General features: G+C 33.5%; 4 protein-coding genes across 4 annotated transcripts; 2 read left to right on the forward strand and 2 right to left on the reverse strand.

Moving 5' to 3' along the window:
• Positions 1-1,537: 1,537 nt before the first annotated feature.
• On the reverse strand, positions 1,538-6,131 carry LOC125822456 (E3 ubiquitin-protein ligase AIRP2-like). Its single transcript, XM_049501856.1, has 5 exons — positions 5,783-6,131; positions 4,548-4,698; positions 4,378-4,444; positions 4,042-4,276; positions 1,538-2,142 (listed from the first exon to the last, which is right to left on the reverse strand). Exons 1-5 carry the CDS (start codon positions 5,878-5,880, stop codon positions 1,932-1,934), a joined length of 762 nt encoding a protein of 253 aa, XP_049357813.1. The 5' UTR covers positions 5,881-6,131; the 3' UTR covers positions 1,538-1,931.
• Positions 6,132-13,637: 7,506 nt separating this feature from the next.
• LOC125822449 (uncharacterized) lies at positions 13,638-16,968 on the forward strand. Its single transcript, XM_049501846.1, has 3 exons — positions 13,638-15,586; positions 15,794-15,884; positions 16,572-16,968. Exons 1-3 carry the CDS (start codon positions 13,646-13,648, stop codon positions 16,760-16,762), a joined length of 2,223 nt encoding a protein of 740 aa, XP_049357803.1. The 5' UTR covers positions 13,638-13,645; the 3' UTR covers positions 16,763-16,968.
• An 825-nt stretch (positions 16,969-17,793) lies between these two features.
• LOC125822964 (uncharacterized) lies at positions 17,794-18,873 on the forward strand. Its single transcript, XM_049502422.1, has one exon. The coding sequence runs from the start codon at positions 17,794-17,796 to the stop codon at positions 18,871-18,873; it is 1,080 nt and encodes a 359-aa protein (XP_049358379.1).
• Positions 18,874-23,705: 4,832 nt separating this feature from the next.
• LOC125822450 (CBS domain-containing protein CBSX5-like) lies at positions 23,706-25,845 on the reverse strand. The gene is made up of 2 exons (XM_049501847.1): positions 25,361-25,845; positions 23,706-24,584 (listed from the first exon to the last, which is right to left on the reverse strand). The coding sequence occupies exons 1-2, from the start codon at positions 25,708-25,710 to the stop codon at positions 23,723-23,725; spliced, it is 1,212 nt and encodes a 403-aa protein (XP_049357804.1). The 5' UTR covers positions 25,711-25,845; the 3' UTR covers positions 23,706-23,722.
• Between the last annotated feature and the right edge of the window lie 822 nt (positions 25,846-26,667).

The following is a 26,667-nucleotide window of genomic DNA, read 5'->3' on the forward strand; positions in this document are numbered from 1 at the left end:
TTGAAAAATCTTGTAACTTGTTTTTTTTTTTTGGCTTCTTATGTTACTAAAGTTTTCCAGTTTTTGCAGAAAGCTGAAGTGAATGAAGTTTTCCTTTAAGGAAAGAAAAAGGTTGTTGAGGCAGTATTAGTAAGCACAACTGAAATATTGAACTTGAAGTTTGGTGATTGGGACTAAGGATATACTGCTTAGGCAGTATTGGTTATGCTATGTAGCTTCTCCAATTGCTTAAGAATGAGTTTTTATTAGAAACAGATGAGACCATATTTGTATATTTAAAATAATAGTATTGTTTTGCAACTTTTATGTTTTAAGTGGTATCACAGTGAATTATATATGTTGGATATGTATGTTATTGTCAAAGTAAATTATTGAATATTGAACAAAGAAAAGAAAGGAAAAAAGGGAAATGAAAGAGCTAACCATAACCCTGCTAAAAGGCCTACAGTTCCATCCCATTACATATTATACTCCTTTCGACTTCTTTGTATTTTAAACCCGACCATCTCCAACCCTACTCTATTTTACTCTCCATTCTCTATATTTGGAGAGTAAAATAGAGAATGTCCTCTCCAACCACTCTCTATTTACCCTCTACTCTCCAATTATAGAGAGTTGAACAGTAGTTCTCCAAATTTGGAGAACTACTATTTCACTTTTTGAATATTATATTATTATTTATACTATTTTGTAATTAACATATTAGTTTTCATATAAGGCTATTAATTAAATCTCTAATATTTACAGTTCTTTTTAAATGTAATATAACATTTTTAAAAATATTTTATTTTATATATACTACTTTCATCTCGAATTAATAATATTTTAAATATTTTTTAAAATTTTCGTCACTTTGTGATACAATTTGATGTTATTATTAATTTCCACTATGAAGAATGCACAAAATTTAAATGATGAGATAAAAAATTTAATTTAAAAATATAATACATAACATAATAATTTAAATACAAGATAACAATACAATACAATGCATAACATAATAATTTTAAAAATCACAACAATAATTTAGTAATCGATAGGTCGTTTCTAGATTTAACGATATTCGAAAAAGGAATTAGTGTATGATTTAGAGAAGTTGTGGTTGTGATTGCGATTGTGCTTGTTGATTTCTTTTTTCAATTATTCGTAGTTTCTTTAGAAATCTAGAATAAAATATAATTTAATATTAAATAAAAAATTTCAAAAAATTAAAATTTTATATTACATGAAATTATATAGGATGATTATTCAGAAAAAAAGGAAAGATTTATATTATGGAATACGAAAACAAAAATGAAATAGAAATAATAATATAATATTGAAGAGAGAAAAGAATATTCTTTTTTAGAGAGTAAAATAGAGAATTGGGTTAGAGTTGATTATATGAAAAAATAGAGAACTCTATATTTAGAGAGTAAAATAGAATGTAGGGTTGAGATGCCCTAGTGAAAATCCTATGCGAACTTTTTCATTTTCTGAACCATTTCATATCCTTGGGTAAGAAATTAACAGCAATACCTTACTTCAAATGCTTGCAAAAAAAAAGGGAAAATTGCAGATTGGTAACTAAATACATCATAAATTATACACTCTTATAAATAGCAACCATAAAACTCTGCACTTGAGATAGCTCAAATGCTGGTATTTATGGCATACTCGAAGATTAGAAAACAAACAACAAAAGGGTACACTTGTGTTTTCAAGAAGTTAAACTGGAACTGTACAGGCATGTACAAATTAGGAGGTACAATCAAAAAGCTCCATTTTTTTGGCTAATCTAACTTGGCTTCAACCCCTGCACCACGATGACTCGGTCGGGTTCTTCTAATCAGAAGGTGATAAAAGTAATCCACCTGCATTTCTAAATCTAGCGAGACCAATTTCTTGATCTTTAGTATGATTCAATCCCCCCCAATGAAAGCATTGTTCATCTACATTATATGAGTATCATAGTGATCAAAAACATTATCTGGAACGATCAAGGGCAGCTTATCTATAAACATGAATAGCCTCCTCAGATTCTCCCTTGTTATCGTTGACATGTCCACGATGTCTTTGTTGTCCATGTATACCCACAGATCACCAGAGTTTACCCTTTTAAGGCTATCGCGGCAAAAAGGGCATGATTGTGACCTCGAACGCCTGCAATGCATTGTATTAGATAACTCTCAGTTTGAGTAGTTGTACAAGCAAAATTAGCCGTACAGAAAGGAGATAAAATGCTGAATATACATATTTTGCAGAGTAATAAAGTACCAACGCCCTAGTAGAAAAGAGTGCAATAGTGACCCAAAAAAGAAAGTACTTGACCGCCAGCAAGAGCTGCTATTCTCCCCAAAGAGGGCCTTAACGAGAAAATGGTACTACTAAGTTCCATATATCGCTTGTCACAGGAAATTAATAATTTCTAATACTCCACTATTTAGGAGATTGCTGCAGCTTCGAATCAATTTAACAAACTCAGAATGCAGAAATGCGCCACTGTGCTTTTCCCTTTCTTCCCTCTTAATAATTTCCCATTAGGTTGTAAGACGCAATGGTAAAGTTGTCTCCGTGTGATCTATAGATCACGGTTCGAGCCATCGAACAAGCCACTAATGTTTCCATTATAATGGGCTGTCAACATAACACCCCTTGGAAGTGCGGCCCTTTCATGGGAAACCTGTTATCTCACTTCTCCTAAGAAACATCCCCCATGGAACGGCAGCAACCTAGGACTGTAGAGATATCTTTACCTAATATCATTGACTACTCCAAATGCGGTTAAATGGATGAAGCATATTTACATGGACTAGGAAACTAGTCCTAGCTGCAAGGTTTGTGTGAATAGCCCCCACAATCTGCGGAATAGCAGCACATCTAGGTGTCTGCAGGATCTCTACATTGTACAAAAATCTGTCATCATCAAGCAAAAAAACTTGGAGGCTCAGTTAGGAGGTGGAGGTCTGCCTCTTCGCATTTAATTCACCAATTTTTCATTTGACTAATTATTAGTGATGTTCTCCATGCCACCCGCGTGCAGGGGAGATTCTCAGAAAAAAACATCTCGGATCAGTATGTTCAAAAGATGACACTGAAACCCAGTATTATGGTGATGGGAAAGAGCAGAGATGCACTCCAGCTTCTCAGACAATTCAGAGTTACTGATTAGCAGGAAAAATCACACTGGCTGTAACATGTTCCCTAAATACAGATAGTTAAGATGATGACTGCTAGTTTTATATAGAGATTTAACACTGATAATACTCAATAAAATGAAATAATAGTTACAATTTAGGATAGTGCACTTCCCCTGCACATGGGCACTGCATCATAAAGACATGAAAACAATAAAGAAGAATGTATAAGCACACACAGCAGACCAGCCTAAGCTATATAGCTATATCACTTGACGTAGCTCCATTTTACCATGCTCTGCTTAACTATACTGTGACACAGGGGGAAACTGACACCCATCTGAAGCATTTATCATAATTTATTAAACTGCCAACCATACAAAAGGAAGGGGAGATACAGATGCAGGCATTTTCCTAAGCATGTCATCTCTATAATGAATTTCAAAAACTAAGGTACAAAAGAACCAGCTTTACTAAAAAGACTTTTGTATCATTAAGTTATGTGGCTAACATGCACACAAGAAATTAAATACTGACCTAACCCTTTAACAACCCAGACCTAGCTATTAACTTGTTCCTGCCCTAGACATCTTTGAAATAGCTAGCCTGATAAATAAAGAAAGAACACCCCAGACTACCTGATAGAGGGACCACTCACAGGACCTCACCCCAGACTACCTGATAGAGGGACCACCCACAGGACCTCACACCAGGTAGCAATCGGCAGCTGTTATGTAACACATTAAAGTGTATGAAGGGGTTAGAAAGAGTGCAAAGGAAATGTGGAGTTGGCGTGGGATGAGAGAGTTAACGTCTTCAGAAGTGGCTCGAAATTTACCAGGCCCACCGATCATAGAAAATTGAATATAGTAGTTAAACTTAACACACATCTTCTATCTCACACAAACTGCAACATTAAACATACCATTCACGATAGCATTTCAAACACAGGGCGTGATTGCATTTGGGAAGGACAATTTTGCTGTTCATTTCCATGCAGATTCCACATTCGTCTTCCCTTTCAATATCCGAGTCAGAAGATTGTCTGTAATCCTCATCATCTCTTCTCCTGTATCTCTCCTGGCAAACTGCTTTTTGTTTTTTGTCTTCTGAATCAGTAACACCTCTTTCAAGTTGAAGTAAGGAGGGATAAATAACAGCTGCACAAGATTAATGATGATTAGCAACCATTATTCAGTATAGCTGATTTATCTTAACAGTTCACATGAATGTAAATATGAAGGAAATTGTAGAAACTCACCATAGAACTCCCTAATGCTTGCTTTCCTTTCATGAACTGACATGGTTGTGGTGCCATCAACATAAACCTAGAGCCCAAAGAAAAATCCAGTCCAACGCCACGTTATTGCAGCATGAAAAACAGCTTGAAATAGAAGGAATTAGCAATGCATGAACATGAACAATCCATACCTTGTAAATAAGAATTCTCAACAATCCAAGGGCACCAGCAAGGTGGCAATCAGTCCACTGCACTAAGAAAAGGAATAGGTGAGCTGCTGGACTGTAGGACATTCTCATCTGTAGGCAAGCTCCATCGTACTCTTGGGGAAAGTCAGATGCCCTGCACCCAAATTCCAACAATCACATTCCAAATGACAGAACTATCAAGGAAGAACTAAACACTGAATTATCAGGTCCAGACAAACATGTTCACCATACAGAACAAAGAAAAGTTCATCAAACCAACCTAACTGAATTGCAAGTGCCACTAATAAAGGAGGGAAGTGGGAAAAAAAAACGGAACGGCAGAAACAAGGAATACAGAATGGACAATGCAACAATTTACTTCCTCTTATGATTGTTCAGCTATGTAACCACATTGCAACAAATTGAAATTCAAGGAATTACACACCATTACAAAAATAAGCACCTCTACCCCACACCCACCCACCCACAAAAAAAAGTGGGAAAACTAGCAGACTTACCTTACAGTAAATACCTAAAATGGATATAGTCAAGATGAAGGTATGCCTTGGAATCATAAACAAAGGCAACATATTAATCATAATATTAGAGTTTAGCCGCTTTTACAAGCTAAGCATCAGATTAGCCTTAAAATGACAACTTTATCTCCGTTTGAAGCAATTAAAGAAGTGAACTCAAAACAAACACTGATAACAACCTTATTCAAAAGCATCACAATTCTTAACACAGAAAAAAACAAAAAGGGAAAGGCGAAAACAGCGTCATCACTGCCACCAAATCTTAGCAAATCTAACCACAAAATTTTCAATTTGCATAAGAACAGTAGAAAAAAGAACTCATAGAATGTTAGAAATGAAAATCAAGAAACAGAAAAATCAGAGAAAAAGTTTGAAGAAAAAAAAAAAAAACCCATATCATAAAAATCATTCACAACAAAATAGACCACCAAACAAATTGAAAAAAAAAACAGAAAAATCACCTCTGAACGGAATTATCAAAACAAAAGCAAACTTGAAATTTGAAATGGTCTGGACTCTGAAACCATAAAATCTCTCTCAAGTGAAAAAAGAAGGGTGTTACAGAATGACAGTAAAACTCCAGAAAACAACAATAAAGATTCATCCCCAAGCATAACAGTTAAACAAGAGCAACAAAACGAAGGATGAACAAAAAGTTCTGTTTTTTTAAGGATGTTGATGATGAAGAAGAAGTTGACTCACAGAGTATTAGCATGCTGAATATCAGCTTCAAGAACTTTGAGAGAGTCCTTAAAGGACTTTCGCATTGGCCCTCCAATTCCAATTCCTCCTCTATTCATATCTCCAATCTTCCTTCTCTTTCGCTCTTTTCTCTAACCACCCAAAACCCAAACAAAACCGAATTTTACTCACAACCAAACACTCCTTACCATCACAAATCCACTCATACACCACCCCTTTTTTTCCTCAAATCAAAATCTATTCGATTCTCTAGTAAGATTTTCCCCAAATTTTGATGACTCTGTTTGTTCTTCTTTTTCTCTGCTTCTTTTACTGTACAGAATGAAGAAAGAGAAAAAAATGGAAGAGTTCTTATAAATGGACACGTGGACTTGAACTTATGACAACCCAAAAGGATTCAAAAGTAATAATACTCATATACTAGGGGTAAATTTGGAATTGTAATGTATCAAAATTAATGGACCACTAAACAAGCACATCAATTTGAGCTCCGCGAATCAGCTATCTTCGTTTCAAAATAAGTGATATTTTTAATTTAGATATATGATACCGACTTATTATTTTATTTTATTGAAGATAGTAAATATAGTACAAACTGACATGAAAGTAAAGTGTAAACAGGATTTTTGAGTCAGTTTTTAATACATGATGACAAATTCTTCTATTTCTCTCTCTTTATTATCTGCTTTTTTTTTTACAATTTTTTTATTTTATTTGTTTTGTTTTGTTTTGTCTGCAACTTTTTTCCTTTACTTTCGGTTGCTTTTCCTCCACGCACCGATGACGGCTACCCCACATCCTTCTTTAATTTTGCCCTTTCGATTCCTGTTATTTACCTTCTTGCCACTCGCCTTCTCTTTTTCTGACCATTTACCTAATTTGTACGGCCCTCATAATTTAATTATTTTCCTTTTGTAGTACTAATTTATCTTTTTTCTTTAAATGAAAAAGTAATTATCTTAATTTGACCTTATCTTAATTTATAATCATTCCATATCATATAGTATAATCACGAGATTCCAGCGCAAACTTCAATGCAAGTGCTTCAACTGTTCAAAATGAAAAAGAAAAAAATCAACGTAAAAAGGAAAAAGTTAATTCTAACATAAAAATTTATAATTTGGTACAAATCCAAATTAGTCATAATTCAACATAAATGTTCGACACCAAATTAAAAAAATGATAAAAAGAAATTAAATTATGTACAACACGTAATAGTTTCATTTTATTTTAAAATATGATGAATATTGCAACTTAAAAAATAAAATACAATATTTTCAATAGCATCAATTTTGAATATTAGAACCACGAAAAGAATCATAGTCCATCTTCTTCTTTTTCAATTTGATAATTAATATTTGTATTAAAATTTAATTAATTTGAATTTATAATATATAGGATTTCATTTTAGGAAAATTTAAACTCAAAATTTCTGATTAATGACACGATATCATATTTTTTTGGTGGTCCATGTTAATAAAGCGAATATTACCCAAAAGACATCTCCAGAAACATCAAGTTAATTACACTCTCCATTTCAAAAATAAGTTAATTGTTGGAGCTTTTTTCATAGTTTAAAATAAGTGAGTTATTCAAAATTCAAGAAAGTTGTTGGAATTATTTTTTCATTTTTGTCCTTCATTTATATTTTTTAGGTAATAATATCAAGACAGTTAATTACTCATATTTATGGTTTTACTTTGAATTATTTATATTTTCAAGAATAGTTTGAGAATAACTAAAAGGGAAAAAATGAAAAGTGATGATTATGTCCTAAACAATTTTTCTTAACGAGGATTCGTTGCACCAATAATTTACTTATTTTGAAATGAAAGAAATATTATTTAACCCATTTTTTATCTCAAGCATTTTGGTGAGATATATAATCCAAGATCAAAATGACCAAATTATTTTTAATGATTCAACCGTGTTGACTTTGATTGAAAGTCGGTAAATCAATTAGATTATTAAAATTTATATATGGGAGATTTAGTACAAGTGTGATGGTTGTTTAAATTAGAATTACAAGTGTCAAGCATCAACATTTAATTCTAATTTCATGATGACCAAATCCTTACCAAACTTAATCAATTAACCATTATAAAATATTTCTTCATCATTCAAAGCGCAGAATTACATTATTCCATTATTGCAATACTTTTTTTTATGATAAAAAGGTAAGTTTTCGATGATAAAGGTATCAGTGATATTGATTGCTTTTAAAATAATAATCTCAGAATGCTTTCATTATTTTTACTCTTTGTTTTTTTTTAAAAAAGGATTGCCCTCAAACGAAGGCGAATTCATAATTTAAAGATCTTGGGAGCATCAATATTACTTTAGCTCAAACATGAGCTATAAGATAAACTTAAAAATTTAAAATAAAAACAATGAAATAAATACTCTAGTTGGATTCGAACTCAGGTCTCAAAGTGGCTCCTCTAACTTGTACCAACACCACAATAACACTTCTATGTTTTTCATGGGTGTACGGCTAATTACTCCATTTGTCCAACAATAATTATCTACTATTGACTTTGCACACTTCTTAAGAAACTATAAATAGAAAGATAATTTTACAATATCACTATTTGAATATAATAAATATAATAGGAAAATAACTATAATTAATAATAAGGGTAAATTAGGAACTAATAGATTGTTAAATTTAAAAATAATTAATCTTAAATCTTTCATCTACTCTTAATAAAAATCCTTATAACCACACAAAAAGTTAATATATTTAAAATCACCAATTTTAAAAGTTTTCCTTTTAGCAACACAAATTCTATTAACTCAAATTATATCACGTAAATTAAAACGAATTGGAGAATATTGTTGCATGTATCCCAAGAAATAATGGGGGTCCCCTCAACACATTTTGAGAAGTTGGGATCCATTTTTTTGGATGCCCAAAAATATTGCTTATTGCACTTGCACCTACATATTTTTCTCCAATAAACGAGACACAAAAAGATGGAGCATCGTAAAACTAGCCATCCTGTTACTTGTAACACCTAAAATTAAAAAACAGTCCGATAATAGTTGTCCATTATTGATTTGGCACACTTCTGAAGAAATTATAAATAGAAGAGTAATTTTACTATATTACCCTTTGAATATAATAAATATAATGTTTTGAAAAATTTAATAGGGAAATGACTATAATTAATGATAAGGATAAATTAGTGTAAAATTATCCATGGATTTTATAAAATTGACAAATATTTTTGAACATATATTTTTAGTATAGTAAACAAGTATTGTTGGATAAAGAAAATATATATTAATTGAGATCAAATTAAATACATTTATATATTATGTTAAGCATTTTTTTTGAAAATTTGAGAAGTCAATAGATAACATGGGGCCAATGGTTGGTAAAGAGTATTTAAAACTAACTTATCTGTATTAAATCTAACTAATTGTGGTGCCAAAGTCTACTAGAATATTCATATTTTTTAACTTTCTTGGAAATTTTATATCATTTTTCCAAACTTCATTTTTGTGTATATATAATTTAAATATTAAATATGTATGCCTTTTTTCTAATATTTTTTTTGCCAAAAGATACTATTATACTATTAATGGAATAATCACCAAGTCAACTTGTCAAAGGTTAGAATCATCAGTTACAATCTAATTGAAAAAAATACATTTTTGAAAAGAATCCGTTGGATCTAATTTTGTAAAAAAACTCAAATTCATTATCAAGAAGTTTTTGGGTTTAGTTTGGTTTTCCATTCAGTGTTCGATATCTATATTAGAGCTTGATTAATTCGAATTTGTGCCGAGAAATTTGGGGTAAAGCGCTCCCTAGCAATGGAGACTCAAACCCGAGACCTTTTGATTAAAAATAGAGTATTTACCACTCCACCACAACCCTTGAGTTTCAAAACAATATCTATGATGATCTCTATATTTTTCTTTAAAATAAATTATTAGTATCAAGCATAAATTTATATTTTTTTATGTTATAGTATTTTATAAGTTATATCATTCCCCCCTTCAAAAAGTGTATATCCGGCTAAGCATAAATTCAATTGTTAAAAGAATAAAAATTAAAAAATAATTTATTTTAAAATTAAACCATACAATTAAATATCTGTTTTTGTGTAATTTTTTTATTTTACATTCGATATTTAATATTTATATTTGGGCAATAGAAATCCCAATTGAGCAGTAAATCACTTTACCTATGTTTTTTTTTTTATTGGTTAATATAAATGATTGCACAATTGCACAGGAAAATTGTGAATGAATTGATTAGTTGGATGATGAAAGCTAGGAAAAAGATATTATAAAAGGTGGGTCATAATCAATATATAGAGATAATGAAGCTACATGATAGGGGAATATATATTGTGGGGTTTGATGTCAAAATGAATAGGCAAACATATAATATAAAAAAACATTATCTTTTTTATCATTTAATATCACTATCCCTCAAACCATGCAATCAAATAAGGATAAGGACATAGATGCAATTGTCTATTTCTTCACATATAAATAATATCATAACTACTGTTTTATGATAATTTAATAATATCTATTTTAAATAAAAATTTACTCTTTTTTTTCCGGAATTTTCCTTTGCTAGTTGTTTGTAAAACAATTGGAAACTATTGTCCTCTAGTTTTGCACATTTTAATTTGGTACAATAATTCAAGAGTGGTATTAGTAGTTGGAATTTAAATATAAATTGGCTATTTTGTGGCTTTATTCCCTTTTAAAAAATTAATTCTCAATGTTACAATATTCATTGTCTTATTTGATTAAGGAATTTCTAGTTTGAGAATCTCTCAATATTTTAATTTGATTCCTTTAAGGTTGAGCGTATTGAAATTTTGTCATGTTCATGGGTAAAACTTAGGATCGTTTGGTAGCTAATTAGAGTTATATCGATATTAGTAATATAGAAATTAGTTATGTATGTATTATTTTATGTAGGTATTAGTTATACAAATATTACTTTTATCACCTTTTATCATGTATAAATTATACATAATTTTTCTCATAACTTATATATGATATGTCTTAGTTATGCGGAATTCAAAATTACAAATCAACTACCACACGTCCCCTAAACTTATCGAAACCAACTGTTATTCTAAATTAAAAGAAACGTGACAAATGTTTGAACATCGACTTTTTTCGCTCAAACATATTTAATTTATATATATTTTTACTTTATTATAATTTGATATAAATATTTTGTGCAAGTAATGGGTTAAGGTGGAACGAAATATGTAAGGGGTTTATTTGATGTTAGGAATTTATAGGTGAAGAAGTGAAATAGGTTTCTCATTTTGCTTTTATAATTTTGTGAAGGAATTTAAAAGAGATATATAGTACTAAATTATTATAATTTTTAAGGGTAAAAAAGATGTTACAAGAACCTAAATTAGTATATTGTGATTTGAACATTGGAGTAAAATTGAAAGAGGTAATCATACAAAACAATCAAAAGGCATGGGATATGGCTAGTTCAAAAAATTGACTATTGATTTAATCATTTTTGGACTCTTTTGACGATAAAAACCCAACGCCTAGAAAAGTTACAAAGTGTCCAAAAAGAACAATCGAAATTATTCTAGAAAGTAACAAGATCACTTCAAGATTTCAATTGTATACGTTTCCAATGGGCCAATTCAGTGGTCATAAAATAATAATTTAAATTATGGTACCATTATCCATGGTGTATCTATTCTCTCTCTGTTCACTTTTAATTGTCATAATTACTTTTCTTAAAGTCAAACTATAAGAATTTTGATTAACATTTTACGACGTATTTTTTCACCATATTGATACACAAAAAATTGTTATAATAGTACTTTTCGTATAGTTTTAGACTATCTAATTTTTTTTGTTTAAAATATCAAATAAATGTAATCTAATTTAACTTTGAAAATTAGTCAAATTGACTTTTGAAAGTCAACATAACAATTAAAAATAGACAGAAAAAGTAGTTAAGAAGGTAAAATTGAGCAGAAACCAACATTTCCTTTTTACATGTACATTGATGTTTGTAAAATTTTGATTAGTATGAACACTGGTTGAATTGGCATAGCAGATGATATTCTTATGATATACTCCCTTCGTCCCTAATTACTTGTCCATTTTGACAAATCAAGAAAGGACAATTTCTTTTTACCTATTATACCCTCAATTAAATGACTAATTATTTTGAAAAATGTAGAACTTTTCATCCACTTCATAATTAATAGGGGTAAAATGGTAAACTCACTATGTCATTAATTATTTTCTTAATAGGTATGTCAATTCAAAAGTGGACAAGTAATTAGGGACATAGGGAGTATTAAGGACTGATTCCTTTTGATTGTGCTTTTCAGTCGAGTTTGTTGCATTATTGAAGATTGAACTAATCTGGTATGGATTATATTTTTTGAGTGCACACTAACATAAAATAGCGATTGTGGTTTACATATTGATCTTGATTGGCGTGGCTGACCCACAAAGCGACTATTTTGAAAAAACTAAAAGGCTAAGTGACTTTCGAATATATTATTGTCTCACTTTTAAAAAAATGAAATAAATAAAATAATTATTTGAATTTTATTATCTGCTCCTAGATAAATTTTAGTCAGTGTGTCACGAGTGACTTATCGATGAACAAGTTGTGATTGGTCTTGTTGATATAGTTTCATGTTTTAAGCAATTTCGTATTCTAACGGCCCCGCCTTACCATTTCTTCTTCTCAATCATTCAACATATAATGTGAATTTAATGAGTTAAACTCTCTTCATATATTTTTTTGGCAAGTTTACCACCAGACAAAGTCTTTAGTGGTCTTTCATTAAAAATAGAAAAAACTCCCTGGGATAAGTACAAGCAAGGGGTAGGCCTTACCTTACCAATCTTAATGAGTTAAACTTAAACTAAAGGAAAAAGGAAAAGTTTTATAAGGTAACTGTTCGCTCTATAATTGAAAATGAATTCGATACAATTCACCAGAATCTAATTGAGTTTTTGCATATTTTTGTTAATTTATGGGCCTTTATATTTTATCAACAACTATTGGACAGGGCCTTGTCTAGTTGGGCCTTTCGAAAAGAATTATTTTGTGGAAAGAAACGGGCTTTGTCACCACTTATACAAACCCCGTATCTTTTGGGTTCTTCTGTTGGCTCGAAGTATACACTACATATACATTTGGATTTGATATGTATAATTGTGTATGCGTGTGTGTATATATATATATATAGTTTATGCATAATTAGTATAAAATATACATTGTTTAAAAATTATATAGTGGGTACTAGTACATATTGGATTGTAATTTGCCATATTATTTTGTTAATGTTACTCATTACGAATTCACAAGACGAAATGAAACAACAACATTTTATTCGTTTTAGTCTTTCATTCGGATTCACACAAAAAAAATTACTTTGACATAAATTATTCCTTAATTAAAATGATTTCATTCTCAAAATTCGAAAATCGAATAATTTTATCCAAAAATAAAATAAAATACTAAACCAGCTACCTACCAGTCAACTACTTAATGATTCAACAGCAACATGGGAGAGATTTTATCATGGGAAAAATTAGTCCTTATAAAGTTTTGGTTTTTAAGGTGGACGGACCTAAAGGAAATTTTATTTATTAAAAAGGTTGTATTTTGGGTAGGCATTAATCTAATATAACAAATAAAATTTGGTAAAAATTGATAATTTGATAGACACAAGTACCCCTATCCACTATCATATTCACGAAGATGCCATTCTGCCCCAGAAACAGGGCAATGACACCAAACTCTGAGTTCAGAACCTTCAGCTGAGAAAAACCAGAGAGATTGGATTCTTTTCATAATAATCTTACAATAGAATCAATGCTAAAATGAATACCCTTATCACAAAAAGATTCAATCTTCAAATTTTCCCTCAAAATTTTCTCTTTCACTTTCCACAACTTTCCAAGAAAACCCCACATAACACTCATCCATTTCCAAGAAAATTTCCATGTACTGCCAAGAATCTAACTTTATGCTCTGTTACAGCTTCTGAGTCATTATCTTGTAGTGGCTGGGATGACCCAAGTTTCATTGGTGATCCAATTAGCCCTGGTGAGTCCAACCAGCTTCATAATTTTCTTAATAAACTAGGAATTAATGATAAAAAGTATGTCTTTGTGTACCTCTTGGGGTTTGTTTGTGCTTTGGCTATTTCAAGGGTGAAAGTTTCCTCAATTATAGCAATTCCTGGTTGTGTTATTGTTTTTGCACTTGGGTTTTCAATTGGGGTTTTTAATGGTGGTAAAATGAACTTAGATGGTAATAAGAGATTGCATCAAGATCAGATTTTTAAAGATTTTATTGAGAAACTAAGGGTTTTGGTGGATTTTCTTAGTGGGGTAGATGTGGAGATTGGTAATTTGAAGAAGGGTGTTGGGAAAGGTATTGAGTGTAATCAAATTACTGTGAATGATTTGCAAAGTTTCGAAAAGAGTCTGGAATCTATGAATTTTTCTGCTCTCAATGCTAGAAAGGTTATAGAAGGCTGTATTGAAAGTTTGTCAATTGAAGGCCAAGAAATGGGGGGGAAAATCAGTCAAAAATCGAGTAAGAAGAAGAAGGAGCCGGGTAAATATGGCTTCGACTTCTTTCAGATTGCTGCTGGTTTGTTTCAAACAAAGTCTGGTTCGAAGTCTAGTAAAATGAAAGATCATGGTGAGACTGAGTTGATGGACAGAAAGATGAATGGCTCTAAGCAAGGGAATATCTTGAGTTCTGCTACTAAAGAAAGACATTTGAATTTTGATATGGATCTAGACGGCTTTAGTGGCACTTCAAGGCACAGTTTCGATGATGATGCCATTGGACAAGACAGAGTGGGTGAGACATCTGGAAAGGCTAGCAGAATGAATGTAGTTTCTGATGGAAATTTCAATTTTTCCGAGATGGATAGTAACACTGTTAAATCAGTATTCAACAGAGAAGAATATAGTTACCAGACAAGTAGAGTACAATTTATGAGGAACCAACAGGTGTCTCATAGAATGAGTCATCCTAGTAAATTTGAATCTTGGGCTTCTGATGATGGTTTAGCTGATTCTATTGATTTTAGCGTCAGTATGGAGCAAAGTAAAACTGAAGCATCTACGTTGCATGAAAAGGAGGTCGGGAATTTTGAAGGAGTAAGGAGCCATTTTGGTGGAAAAGAAAATGATGAAGACACCTACAGGCATTTTCTTGGAGAGGAGATGAGAAATCATGAAAAGGAACCCTCCATGGCAAGAGATGAGGCCTCAAATGAATTTGAATTTGGTCACTCTCCATCTTCAACAGGTTCCATCGATTTGCAATTTAATAAGTACCTTACTGAGGCTAATTTTCTAGTACAAGAAGCAAAGGACTGTTTAAGGAGGCAAGACGGCGACAAGCATGCTGAGAATGCGTTTTACGAGTCTGCCGTATTGCTCTCAAAAGCTATAGATATCCGGCCCATGAGTTTATTGGCTGTGGGGCAGTTGGGAAATACTTACCTGCTTCATGGAGAACTTAAGTTAAGGATCAGCCGTGATTTGAGAGCTTTACTAACTGATGCTGTATCAGTAAGTAAACGGACTAAAATACGTGATGCGCTAGATGATATGGTTCCAAGGGAAGAAAAAATTACATCTTATCTTGTAAATGTCTGTGAAGAGTGTGAAGAACTACTTATTAAGGCAGGAAGACAGTATAGGTTTGCCTTGTCGATAGATGGGAATGATATGAGAGCCTTGTATAATTGGGGGATTGCTCTCTCGTTGCGTGCGCAGTTGATTGCAGACATTGGACCTGTAAGCATCTTTCTTAAGATTACTTGGTTTAATTTTCTTTTTTCTGATGGTTTGAACTGAAAATTGTGAAATGAGATCAATATCTCATATTACGGACTAATTTAAAATAGCATTGCTTATCAGTTCTCTGCTCTCACTAAAGCTACTAAATTGTTTGGAAACTTTTTCTACCCCTTTCATAGTCAATGTTGTTCTGCCAAATTCCAGGGTGCTGCACGTGATGCTGACAAAGTTTTCTTGGCTGCAATTGATAAGTTTGATGCAATGATCTCCAGAGGAAATGTATATGCACCTGATGGTATGAGAAATAACTATTCTTCCATACTGTAAATTTAGTGTCTTTTATGTGTACTAATCCATGGTTGTCTTCTTTTTCTTTTTTTTTTGGTCTTTATATTTCAATAAGAGAAGTAGGAAGAAGTAATTTACCATAACTGTTGAGAATCCTGGTCTTATAATCATTCCAGCATTGACCATTGTTCAACTTTTCTTCTTCCGCTCTTTTGCGGTGGAGCTACAAAAAATCTATCAACAATAAAGTAGCTCACCTTCCCACTTCTTTCGTCATAAGTTCCTAATGTTTGATTATTAACTAATGAAACGAGAAAGTTGATGTCACCTCAGGGCCAGCTGATTATGGCATTTGATGGATGGTCTTTTTGATATTCTCTTCCAGTCTCTTTTCTTCTTTGCTAAAAGTTGAACTGGTGAAACTGATGTGTTATCTTTGGCAAACTTACAGTTGGATAATAACAAATGAACTAGTAAGAGCGCGTGGAAAGCAAATATTAGCCCCCCTCTCCTCGCATTTATGCTGCTCATTGTTATTATAAGTAATAGTATTGTGCTGGTCATTGTATAGCTAGGCTTTAATGGATGAGTAGCATCAACATAATTAATATGGAGTTATTTCACAAAGAAGGAAAACAAAAGAATTCTATGGATTACTTAACATGTGAGCTTACGACAAATTTTCTTCGTGCAGCTCTTTTCAGATGGGCCACAGCATTGCAGCACAGATCTCGCCTACGGCCTAGAACAAGTAGAGAGAAGGTGAAGTTATTGCAGCAGGCTCAAAGGTTATACAAAGATGCCCTTCATATGGACTCTGATAACCTTCAAGCGCAGAAGGCCTTGTCATCCTGTATATCTGAGCTCAAGTACTGGTATAGATAGTCATACAATAAAATTTTAGTTATCCTTCTTTTTCACCATTTGATAATAGTAAGCCCTTGCATAAACCAAGCTTACAGCCTACAGTACCATGCGGTTGAGATAATAAGCAGGGAGCTTACTAAATACAAATTTCTCATTCATCTGTCAAATAATAGACAAAATCAAAAATAAACTCAAGCTACATTTTCTTTGATTACTACAACATATTTTACTGGTTCCATTAGCAGCTGTATTTACACGGTTTTGTGGCAATTCTTCCGAATTCTGCATAATTGTTTTCACTTGTCTTTAATTTCAGTTTCCTTTACTATCATAGCTCGCGGTATCACTACAGGTTGATGACTAAAAGAAACTACTTACCAAAATTGGATATCAAAACTAATTCATGTTTACGTATCGTCAAGGAACTTGTAAACCACTTGCGCCACAAGACTCATTGTTTCTAAGAATGTCACGTTTAATATTTATACATTTCGTTATAAATATATATACATTTTGTTACGGAATTCCTTGTGTAAAACCAACAAACATGACACAGACAGACAGTCCTGAAAACATGTTTTTTGGTTTTGTCACTTGGTGATTTTTGTTATAAAAGCTGGCATTTCATCATCAAGCTGACATTAAGCACTTGTATGTCTTATTTTCCAGAACACAATGTAACTGAAACTGGAATTATTTGGTGACTTGTGATAAACCAGAAGACAAGGGGAAGAAGAAGTCACATATGGAAACATCTCCAAGGTTGTCAAAGCAGGTCTTCCGACAAAGAGATAAAGGGCCGAAGTGCAAATTGGATCAACTTGAATGATTGGGCCACTCAGATTGAATGATTGGGCCACACAATTAGCCCAACACAAAATCACCCATCCGGATTAAAATGTACAGCTGTAAATAAAAGAAGCTTCTAGCATAGATTTAGAATATTCTTTCTGTTAGTTTGTTACATGCATAACCAATAGGAAATGAACAACTATTGATCAAAATTCAATCAACAATTTTCCTTGTTTTCAATCTTCATCTAATCATCCATGGTTGATACAACATCAAGCGTTGAGAGCTCTGCTGGAAATACAACCGGCTCTAGCAGCACTCCAGCTATGGATTCAAATCATCCATACTACTTGCATTCATCTGATGCACCTGGAATGGCAATTGTCAACACTCCTTTTGATGGTAGAGGATATCAGGGTTGGAAGAGGTCTGTCCTTATTGCTCTTTCAGCTAAGAACAAGTTGGGATTCATAACTGGTCTTCATTTTGTTCCTGCATCTGATTCTTCAGATCTGCAACCTTGGAGTAGATGCAATGACATGGTGACTTCTTGGTTGCTCAATTCACTTTCAAAGGAGATCGCGGACAGTGTTATTTATTCAAGGACTGCTAAGGATCTGTGGACTAGCTTAGAGCATAGATTTGGTCAATCTAATGGTGCCAAGCTTTATCACCTGCAAAAGGAACTCAGCAGGTTAGTTCAAGGGAATTCTAACATTGCAGGATACTTCACTAAACTTAAGAAATTATGGGATGAGTTGGACTCTTTCAACTCCAACGTTAGGTGCACTTGTGTGTGCAATTGTGAAGGAAAACAAAAACTGCAGAAGTCTATGGATGATGAGAGACTGATTGAGTTTCTCATGGGATTAAATGACACTTATAGTCAGGCTAGAGGAAACATTTTGATGATGAGCCCCCTGCCCGACATTAATCTTGCTTATTCTCTCATTTTGCAAGATGAGAATCAGAGGGAAAGTTATATGAGCCCATTCATGCCCTCTGATTCCTCTTCATCTTCCTTCATGGCGGGGAATATCAACCAATACAAAAGTAAACAACCCCAGAGGTTTCAAAACTCATCACAACAAATTGGAGGGCCTGTTCCCAGATCAAACAATTTTCAACAATCACAAGGTAGTTTTCCCAGATCTAACAACTTTCAGCAATCACAAAAGGGACCAAGGCAATTTCAGAAATTTAAAGGGAAGAAACCAAAGTATGATCCTAATGCTATTTGTACACATTGTGGGAAGACTGGTCATGTGGATGATAACTGCTATCGGTTGATTGGGTTTCCTGAGGATTTTCAATTCACACATGACAAAGGACAGTAAGGTCAAATAAGGGGAAATGGAGCAGTGATCTTGGATGAAGCAGAGGATGACAATTATGCTGCCACTGGAAATATTAATCAACATTTCAACAAAGGACAGGTTAACTTTCTTATGCATGCATTCAAGCAGATGAAAGTGGCAGATACACCAAGAAACACAACCAATCCTGACATCAATGCTAATGCAGTAGCTGGTACAATGTTGAAATATTTTGGATCATGTTTTTCTGTTTTCAATTCTAACACTTGGATAATAGATTCAGGTGCTTCCGAACATATGTGCTTCAATCCTAATTCTTTCAGGTCTTTGTCTCCTCTTACAGTTCCCATGAGTATTAGTCTCCCTAATTCTCAATCAATTCAGGTCACACATATAGGGACTGTGTCAATATTCTCTGATCTAACATTGCATAATGTTTTGTATGTCCCTAGTTTCAAGTATAATCTCCTATCAGTACACAAAGTGTGTACTCAATTCAATTTTTCAGTGTTTTTCACCTCTCATCGCTGTTTGATGCAGGTCCCTTCAATGAGGAACCCTCAAGTTTTTGGTGAAGCTAAGGAAGGTCTCTACTTGCTAGAACCTAGTCCTATGGAGTCTAGATTTAAGGATAATGTCTTTGAGATACATCCACAGTTTTCCAATTTGTCTTCCATTCCATTACCAGAATCTATTTCTTTTCCTGTTTGTTCTAATGCACTTTCAGATGTAAGATTATGGCACATGAGACTTGGGCATTTGCCACTATCATCAATGAAAAATATCAGTTTCATTTCTGTTCCTTCTACTGTTGATTGTTTTTGTGATATTTGTCCCCAAGCTAGACAATCTAGACTTCCCTTTCCTATCAGTCAAATTTCCACCAATTCTAAGTTTGAGCTGATTCATGTTGATACTTGGGGACCATACAAGGTTCCTACTTATAATCATTACAAGTATTTTCTCACTATTGTTGATGATTTTACTAGAGGTACTTGGACCTTTTTGCTGGCTACTAAAAGTAATGCCCTTACTGTTTTACAGTCATTCATACTCATGGTTGCTAGACAATTTGATGCCAAGATAAAAATGGTCAGATCAGACAATGCTATGGAATTGGGAAGTAGTGAATCAGGTTCACAATTTTTTGCCTCTCAAGGAATAATTCATCAAACCTCTTGCGTAGCTACCCCACAACAAAATGGAGTCGTAGAAAGAAAACATAGGCATTTACTTGAGATAGCCAGATCCCTTCTTTTTCAATCCAAAGTACCTATGTCTTTTTGGGGTGAATGTATTTTAACAGCCACTTACTTGATCAATCGATTGCCTTCTAAAGTTCTTGGAGGCAAGACACCTTATGAGCTCATCTTTAACAAACCACCTGTCTACAAGTTCTTGAAGTGTTTTGGGTGCCTCTGTTATGCTAATACTCTAGCACATGGAAGAGGGAAGTTTGATCCAAGGGCTAAAGGGTGTGTGTTTTTGGGTTATCCTAATAACCAAAAGGGTTATAAGTTATTGGATTTACATACTAGAAAAATTTGTGTGTCTAGAGATGTACAATTTTTTGAGCATATCTTTCCTTTTTCTTCTGATCAACCAGTTTCTCCTATCTTTCCAGCTCATCCCACTTCTCACCCAGATCACTCTGTTTCACAGCCTGCTAACATACTTCCTTCTGAACCCCATAGTCCTTCTTCCTCTCCTCCAATTTCACCTGTTCCAGCACCATCACCTATTTTAGATTCTTCTAGTCCTTCACCTTCTTCTACTTCCACTCCTTCACCTCCTATTGCTCCTCTTAGAAGGTCTACTAGATCTACTTTGGGAACCCTTCCTTCTCATCTTCAGGACTATGTGTGTAATGCCATCATTCTCACTAATGTCACTGATTCTTGTTTCACCTCTCCAATGGACCCTTTTATTAAGCCTGTTCATAGTCTCTCTATTTCAAATCAATCTATTATTCATTCAGTGTCAGATATTATTGAGCCTACCAACTATCTTCAGGCTTGTAGACATCCAGGTTGGACACAGGCCATGGAAGATGAAATAGCAGCACTACACACTAATCACACTTGGGATGTGGTTTCTTTGCCTATAGGTCGAAAGGCTTTACCTTGTAAGTGGGTGTTTAAGGTTAAGCGACATGCTGATGGTTCATTGGAAAGACTGAAGGCTAGATTAGTAGTGCGGGGTGATATTCAAAAGGCCGGGATCGATTTCAATGAAACATTTTCCCCAGTGGTCAAGATGACCACAATTAGGTGCCTACTGGCTGTAGCAGCTAAGAAACAATGGGGTATTTCTCAGTTTGATGTGAACAATGCCTTCTTACATGGTGATTTACAAGAAGAAGTTTATATGAAGTTCCCTCCGGGTATCGACCCTCCTTATCCTAATCTAGTTTGCAGACTCAAAAAATCACTTTATGGGTTAAAACAGGCCTCCAGGCAATGGTATGCAAGGCTTGCGGGTGCTCTGAGTTTCAAAGGGTTCATTGCTTCCTTAAATGATTATTCTTTGTTTTTTAAACAAAGAGGGGACCTTATCACCATTATTGCTGTTTATGTAGATGATATTCTGATCACCGGTGATGATCTTACAGGGATTAACGAATTGAAGTTGTTCCTTCATTCTGAATTTAAGATCAAAGACCTTGGTTTTCTACACTATTTTCTAGGCATGGAGATAATTAGAGAGCCACAGGGCATCATTCTTAATCAAAGAAAGTATACCTTGGACTTGTTGCAAGAGTTTGATGTCTCTCATCTGCCTTCAGTATCTTCTCCACTGGATCCATCTGTGAAGTTAATTGCAAATTCAGGAAGTTTCATGTCAGATGCTACTCTGTACAGACATATCATTGGGAAATTAAATTATCTAACACATACAAGACCAGATCTTTGCCATGCTGTTTTGGTTCTCAGTCAATATATGCAACAACCATGTCTTGTTCACTTTGAGGCTGCTTTGAGAGTAGTCCGTTACCTTTTGGAATTTCCAGATCGAGGACTGTTCTTCTCTTCTACACCTTCATTTTCACTGAACGCCTTCTGCGATGCAGATTGGGCTTCATGTCGTGATTCACGACGATCCATTAGTGGATTCTTTGTTAGTCTTGGAGGATCGCCTATTTCATGGAAATCCAAGAAACAAGTATCAGTTTCCCTCTCATCTGCGGAAGCCGAGTATAGATCCATGAGGAGATTGGTGGCTGAGCTAACTTGGCTCACACGATTACTATTAGATCTCTCTGTTCATCTTTCTCTTCCAGTGCCGGTGCATTCAGATAGTCAGGCTGCCATACATATCGCAAGAAATCCAGTGTTTCACGAACGCACTAAACATGTCGATCTCGACTGTCATTTTGTCCGACAACAATACATGGCAGGTCTCATTTCTCTCTCATTCGTTCCTTCAAAAGACCAACTCGCCGACATCTTCACGAAATCACTTTCAGGCCCATTACACCATGCGATTCTTTCCAAGATGGGTGTGACTAAGATCCCTCCATCTTGAGGGGGGATGATAAACCAGAAGACAAGGGGAAGAAGAAGTCACATATGGAAACATCTCCAAGGTTGTCAAAGCAGGTCTTCCGACAAAGAGATAAAGGGCCGAAGTGCAAATTGGATCAACTTGAATGATTGGGCCACTCAGATTGAATGATTGGGCCACACAATTAGCCCAACACAAAATCACCCATCCGGATTAAAATGTACAGCTGTAAATAAAAGAAGCTTCTAGCATAGATTTAGAATATTCTTTCTGTTAGTTTGTTACATGCATAACCAATAGGAAATGAACAACTATTGTATAGGTTTTATATTTTCTTTATTCACAGACTTGTATATATCTGGGTGTGGATTGTAGAAGGAATACAAGAAGAAAATTTCCCAAATCAGTCTCATTTCTAACAACTTGACATCATTCATAACAGGCTAAAGTTGGGGTGATTTTTCCGTCTGTCTTTTGTCATTTAATTTTTTTTTTTATAGTGGCCCGGTTAACTCGTATACTAAAGGCCTATTTGGATCGACTTTTGACTTGTGACTTGTGACTTATAAGTCATAAGTTAAAAATCCTAACGTAAGCTTAAAACAAAGTGTTTAAAAACACTTTTTTTTTATCTTATTCAAATGATACAAAAGTGTTTTAAAACTATTTTGACTTAAAATAAATCAATCCGAACAGGCTCTAAGACTTAGCTGAATGCGAACAAATCAAAATGATTGTGTATTTCCAGAAAAGAAAAAAAAACTTATTTTTCTTCTCAGAGAGCAATCCATTAGTCTCTCATTTCTTGTAATAATAAAAATATCTGCAGAAAAAAAATTGCGAGCTTCTGGATAATTGATTGAAAAATTATAGTCCACACAAAATTCAGATTCTTTCCTCTTTAATGTACATTCGCATCGAGCAAAATGTCATTTGATTAATATACTGAGTGATTTTTTCCAAAAAAGAATAAGAAATATTTGTCACTTATTCTTAAAATAGATTTTCATTTTTACTTGTCACTTTTAACATATAAAAATACAATTATATTTTCACCCTCATCATTAAATATTTATTTTCTAAATTATTTTTCAAAACCTAACACTAACATCATTTAATAGAAATAATTTGACAAAATACTTATATCAATAATTATTTTCTTAATGGATGTGCCAAGTGACAAGTAAAGATGAACCAATGAAGTAGTTCAAACAAAATGTTTTCCAATCACTACCAATAAGTCTTCAGTTCATTTAAGCAAAATTTATGCAAACATAGTCCCATTTTTCAAAAAAAAAAAAAAAAACACAATAAATATGACATTTAAAAAAAATTTAACACAATATAAATGGCATTTAATTGTGTATTATTGCTTTGATGTATTCTCCTTTTCTGGTTTACGCTTCGCATTAGCGATACTCCTGAAAACTTCCAGAATTCCTTTAAATGTTACAACTCCGATCAAATTATGGTCTTCATCCATCACCCAAATGGAATTAGCACGATGTGCTAGAGCTTGGATCATCACAGCCACCAATGAACTCCATGGATAACAAGTAATTGCCTCGGATCTTCTTGCTGAAGAATATCGTCCTAGCACAGTAACTTTGTTTGAGCCTGATTCATCATCTGATGAACAGCTCGAAGCAGAAGATGATGATGAAGAAAGTGAAAACTCTTCATCTATTAGTTCCACCATTGCCCCAAGTTTCTTTTCTTGTAACCTCATCTTGACCAACTCGATCAAGTCCTCTGGAGGACCACCGTAGTCGATGTAAGTCATGAGATCACCAGCTGAAAGTGTCGCGATTGCTGCTGCAACGGTCTCATCACAGTAGGCTAGAGTGAAGGGAGAGATTTCACCGATCAATCGGTTGCCTTCATCAACAACAGCAACTGAGCTCTGCTCAATATATGCCCGAATTATGGCATCCAAAGAAGAAATTGCAGGATCATGATAACTAACAGTCATCATATCATGATTTATGATATTGAGTGATTCAATTGAAAAAGTAGGCATAGGAGAGAAGACTCCAATGGAGTTCAGAAGGAACCGGACAATGTCTTCCTGAGTTAGCCAGCAGTATTCAACTCCGTTATGATTTGTGGGAGTCAAAAATGATGCTGTACTCAAAAGTTTTTTCCTCGAAGGGGTGCTCTTGTAGTTTTGAATTGGTATAACCAGATTCTGTGCACCTTCAAGAATGTAATCTATTGCTTCCAACAAGCTGAACAACAAAAGATAAGACACATGAGAAGCCTGCCAATAATCAATCTTCAAATAGATCATATGAAGAATACGTAAACACCCAAAATTATTCAAATCACATCAATACATCTCACTTTTGATCTCATCTATCATAACTTGTTGTGTTCACCATTTTGACCCATAAGTCAATAACAGGTACCAGCAAACACAAAATAAATGAGATTCCGTCAATGATCTTAATATTTTCACGAAACTATGACTCAATCTCAAACCAATTGAGGGTAGCCAAATAGCCAATATTATCAAGAACAAAATTAACCATAATAAATGTCTAGCAAAACATCTATTGAATGAACTCCACATACATGTCAAGTCTCAAAAGAATGGTTCGTTCTCATTTCTCAATGTGCCAAAAGGTTGTGGTACATAAACGAGAAAGTTTAATCAAGAAAGGGCAAAAAGGGAGCATCAAACCTTAGATCTATAATTAGAATAAATGAAATCAGAATATACAAAGTTAACTGATGAAAAAAAAGTTGGGATTTTGAGTCTTCTTTTTCTTTTCAGCACATTCTTTAGCAGTTATCCCCACACATTATCTTAAAAGTACTACTTCATTCTAAAACAAAATAGAAATGAGCTAAGAGAAGAATTGAAGCTTCGAAGAAAATGTAATTGCAAAACGAACAACCTCAATATAATTTTTAATCACCATTTACCAGGCAAGAAAAGGAATTAAAATCATATCTAATTGAATCTGGATTCAAAATGAAGAAAAAAAATCTTCGTAATTACCTAGAATTTGGATCCAAATGTCTGACAATGGAATTCCCTTTAGGCAAAATCTGTTCCACGGGAGTTTGAAGAGCCTTAGAAGGATCAGCCAAATTCTCTTCCTTACAGAGGAAGCAAATCACATCGACCATACAGATCTTACCAATACAGCGGCACACAGAATCTCCTCCACCTCCTCCTTCTATAACCTTCCTTATATGGTCACAGCTCCAAACGCTTACATGAGTCTCGCCGGATTTTTTCAACAATGTCAACGCCTCCGATACGGTGGCTTCGGCTGGAATAGGCTTTAACGCCGGCTTACCAAGACACAGGTCAGATACCTCCCGATTCAGAAAACTTACTGCCATGCAAATGCGAATATTCGACGGAATTTGAAAAAAGTACTAATAAAAAATAGAAGGAGATCCGCCGGAGAATTCTTTTAGAGGAAAATAGGACGGAAGACTTAGTTGGTGCTGGGTTAGAAATGTGAATTCTAGGCTGATTATTAAGAAGAAATTGATGTATTTATAGGTGGTGACTACTGGCAATAACCTATGAGAGGTGACATTCCATTCATTTATTTTTCCTCAAAATAAATATATGCTCTCTCCGCTTCAATTTGTTTGATATACTTTCATTTTTATTTTGTTTTATTATAAAATAGTGAATCTTTCACTCTCAATTTTTCACTTAATTTAAAATTATAAAATTAATGAATATTTAAAAATACTCAATTTTACTTAAAGAGATTAAATAAATTAAAACTAAGTAAATAACTTTTTGCTTTTAACATGTTGTAGGTCCGTAAATAACGAGAAAGAGAAGGAAGGTTCTAGTGAGATTGAAATTTGAAATTGATATGTCGAATTTAATGTAACATTTTATCTTGTTTTGTTTTATCTTGTCAAATCAAACTTGCTTTAAATTAAAAATTACCGTAACATTGTGGTTTGATTTGACTTTGATATGGTGTTAACTTTATTTATTTTTTTTAAAAATCAAAACAATTTATTTAAGCATCAAACGAATAGTGTTTGAAGTCCTAATTAATTTAATTAAGTCGAACAAATTAAAACAGGTAGAATATTTCTTTTGGAGATATGTGTGGACTAGTCATTAAGTAGAAATGGTCCCTTTTTAGAACTGGGATCTATCTCAATTCAAATCAGGCAACAACTTATATAATATTAACTATTAATTCAATTTATTTACGTAATAGTTTTGACTTGAACTCTATCTATATAAAAATTAAATTTCAGGCTTAGTAATTAAAATTACTAGTTAGTTTGGCGATATTCAAAACCTATCAAATTTAAGTTCTC

The sequence above is a fragment of the Solanum verrucosum genome, unplaced genomic scaffold, assembly GCF_900185275.1.
Source record: "Solanum verrucosum unplaced genomic scaffold, falcon-dt-bn FXZP01000103.1, whole genome shotgun sequence".
Classification (NCBI taxonomy): domain Eukaryota; kingdom Viridiplantae; phylum Streptophyta; class Magnoliopsida; order Solanales; family Solanaceae; genus Solanum; species Solanum verrucosum.

Excerpts from the sequence above, each read along its gene's own strand:
- LOC125822450 (XM_049501847.1), bottom strand. The coding sequence starts at position 25,710 with ATGGCAGTAAGTTTTCTGAATCGGGAGGTATCTGACCTGTGTCTTGGT. Across the intron at positions 24,585-25,360 it reads CATTTGGATCCAAATTCTAG|CTTGTTGGAAGCAATAGATT; the intron begins GTAATTACGAAG and ends TTTGTTGTTCAG.
- LOC125822449 (XM_049501846.1), top strand. The coding sequence starts at position 13,646 with ATGAATACCCTTATCACAAAAAGATTCAATCTTCAAATTTTCCCTCAA. Across the intron at positions 15,587-15,793 it reads TGATTGCAGACATTGGACCT|GGTGCTGCACGTGATGCTGA; the intron begins GTAAGCATCTTT and ends GCCAAATTCCAG. Across the intron at positions 15,885-16,571 it reads AAATGTATATGCACCTGATG|CTCTTTTCAGATGGGCCACA; the intron begins GTATGAGAAATA and ends TTCTTCGTGCAG.
- LOC125822964 (XM_049502422.1), top strand. The coding sequence starts at position 17,794 with ATGGTTGATACAACATCAAGCGTTGAGAGCTCTGCTGGAAATACAACC.
- LOC125822456 (XM_049501856.1), bottom strand. The coding sequence starts at position 5,880 with ATGAATAGAGGAGGAATTGGAATTGGAGGGCCAATGCGAAAGTCCTTT. Across the intron at positions 4,445-4,547 it reads TGAGAATTCTTATTTACAAG|GTTTATGTTGATGGCACCAC; the intron begins GTATGGATTGTT and ends TTTGGGCTCTAG. Across the intron at positions 2,143-4,041 it reads TTGAAATGCTATCGTGAATG|GCGTTCGAGGTCACAATCAT; the intron begins GTATGTTTAATG and ends AATGCATTGCAG.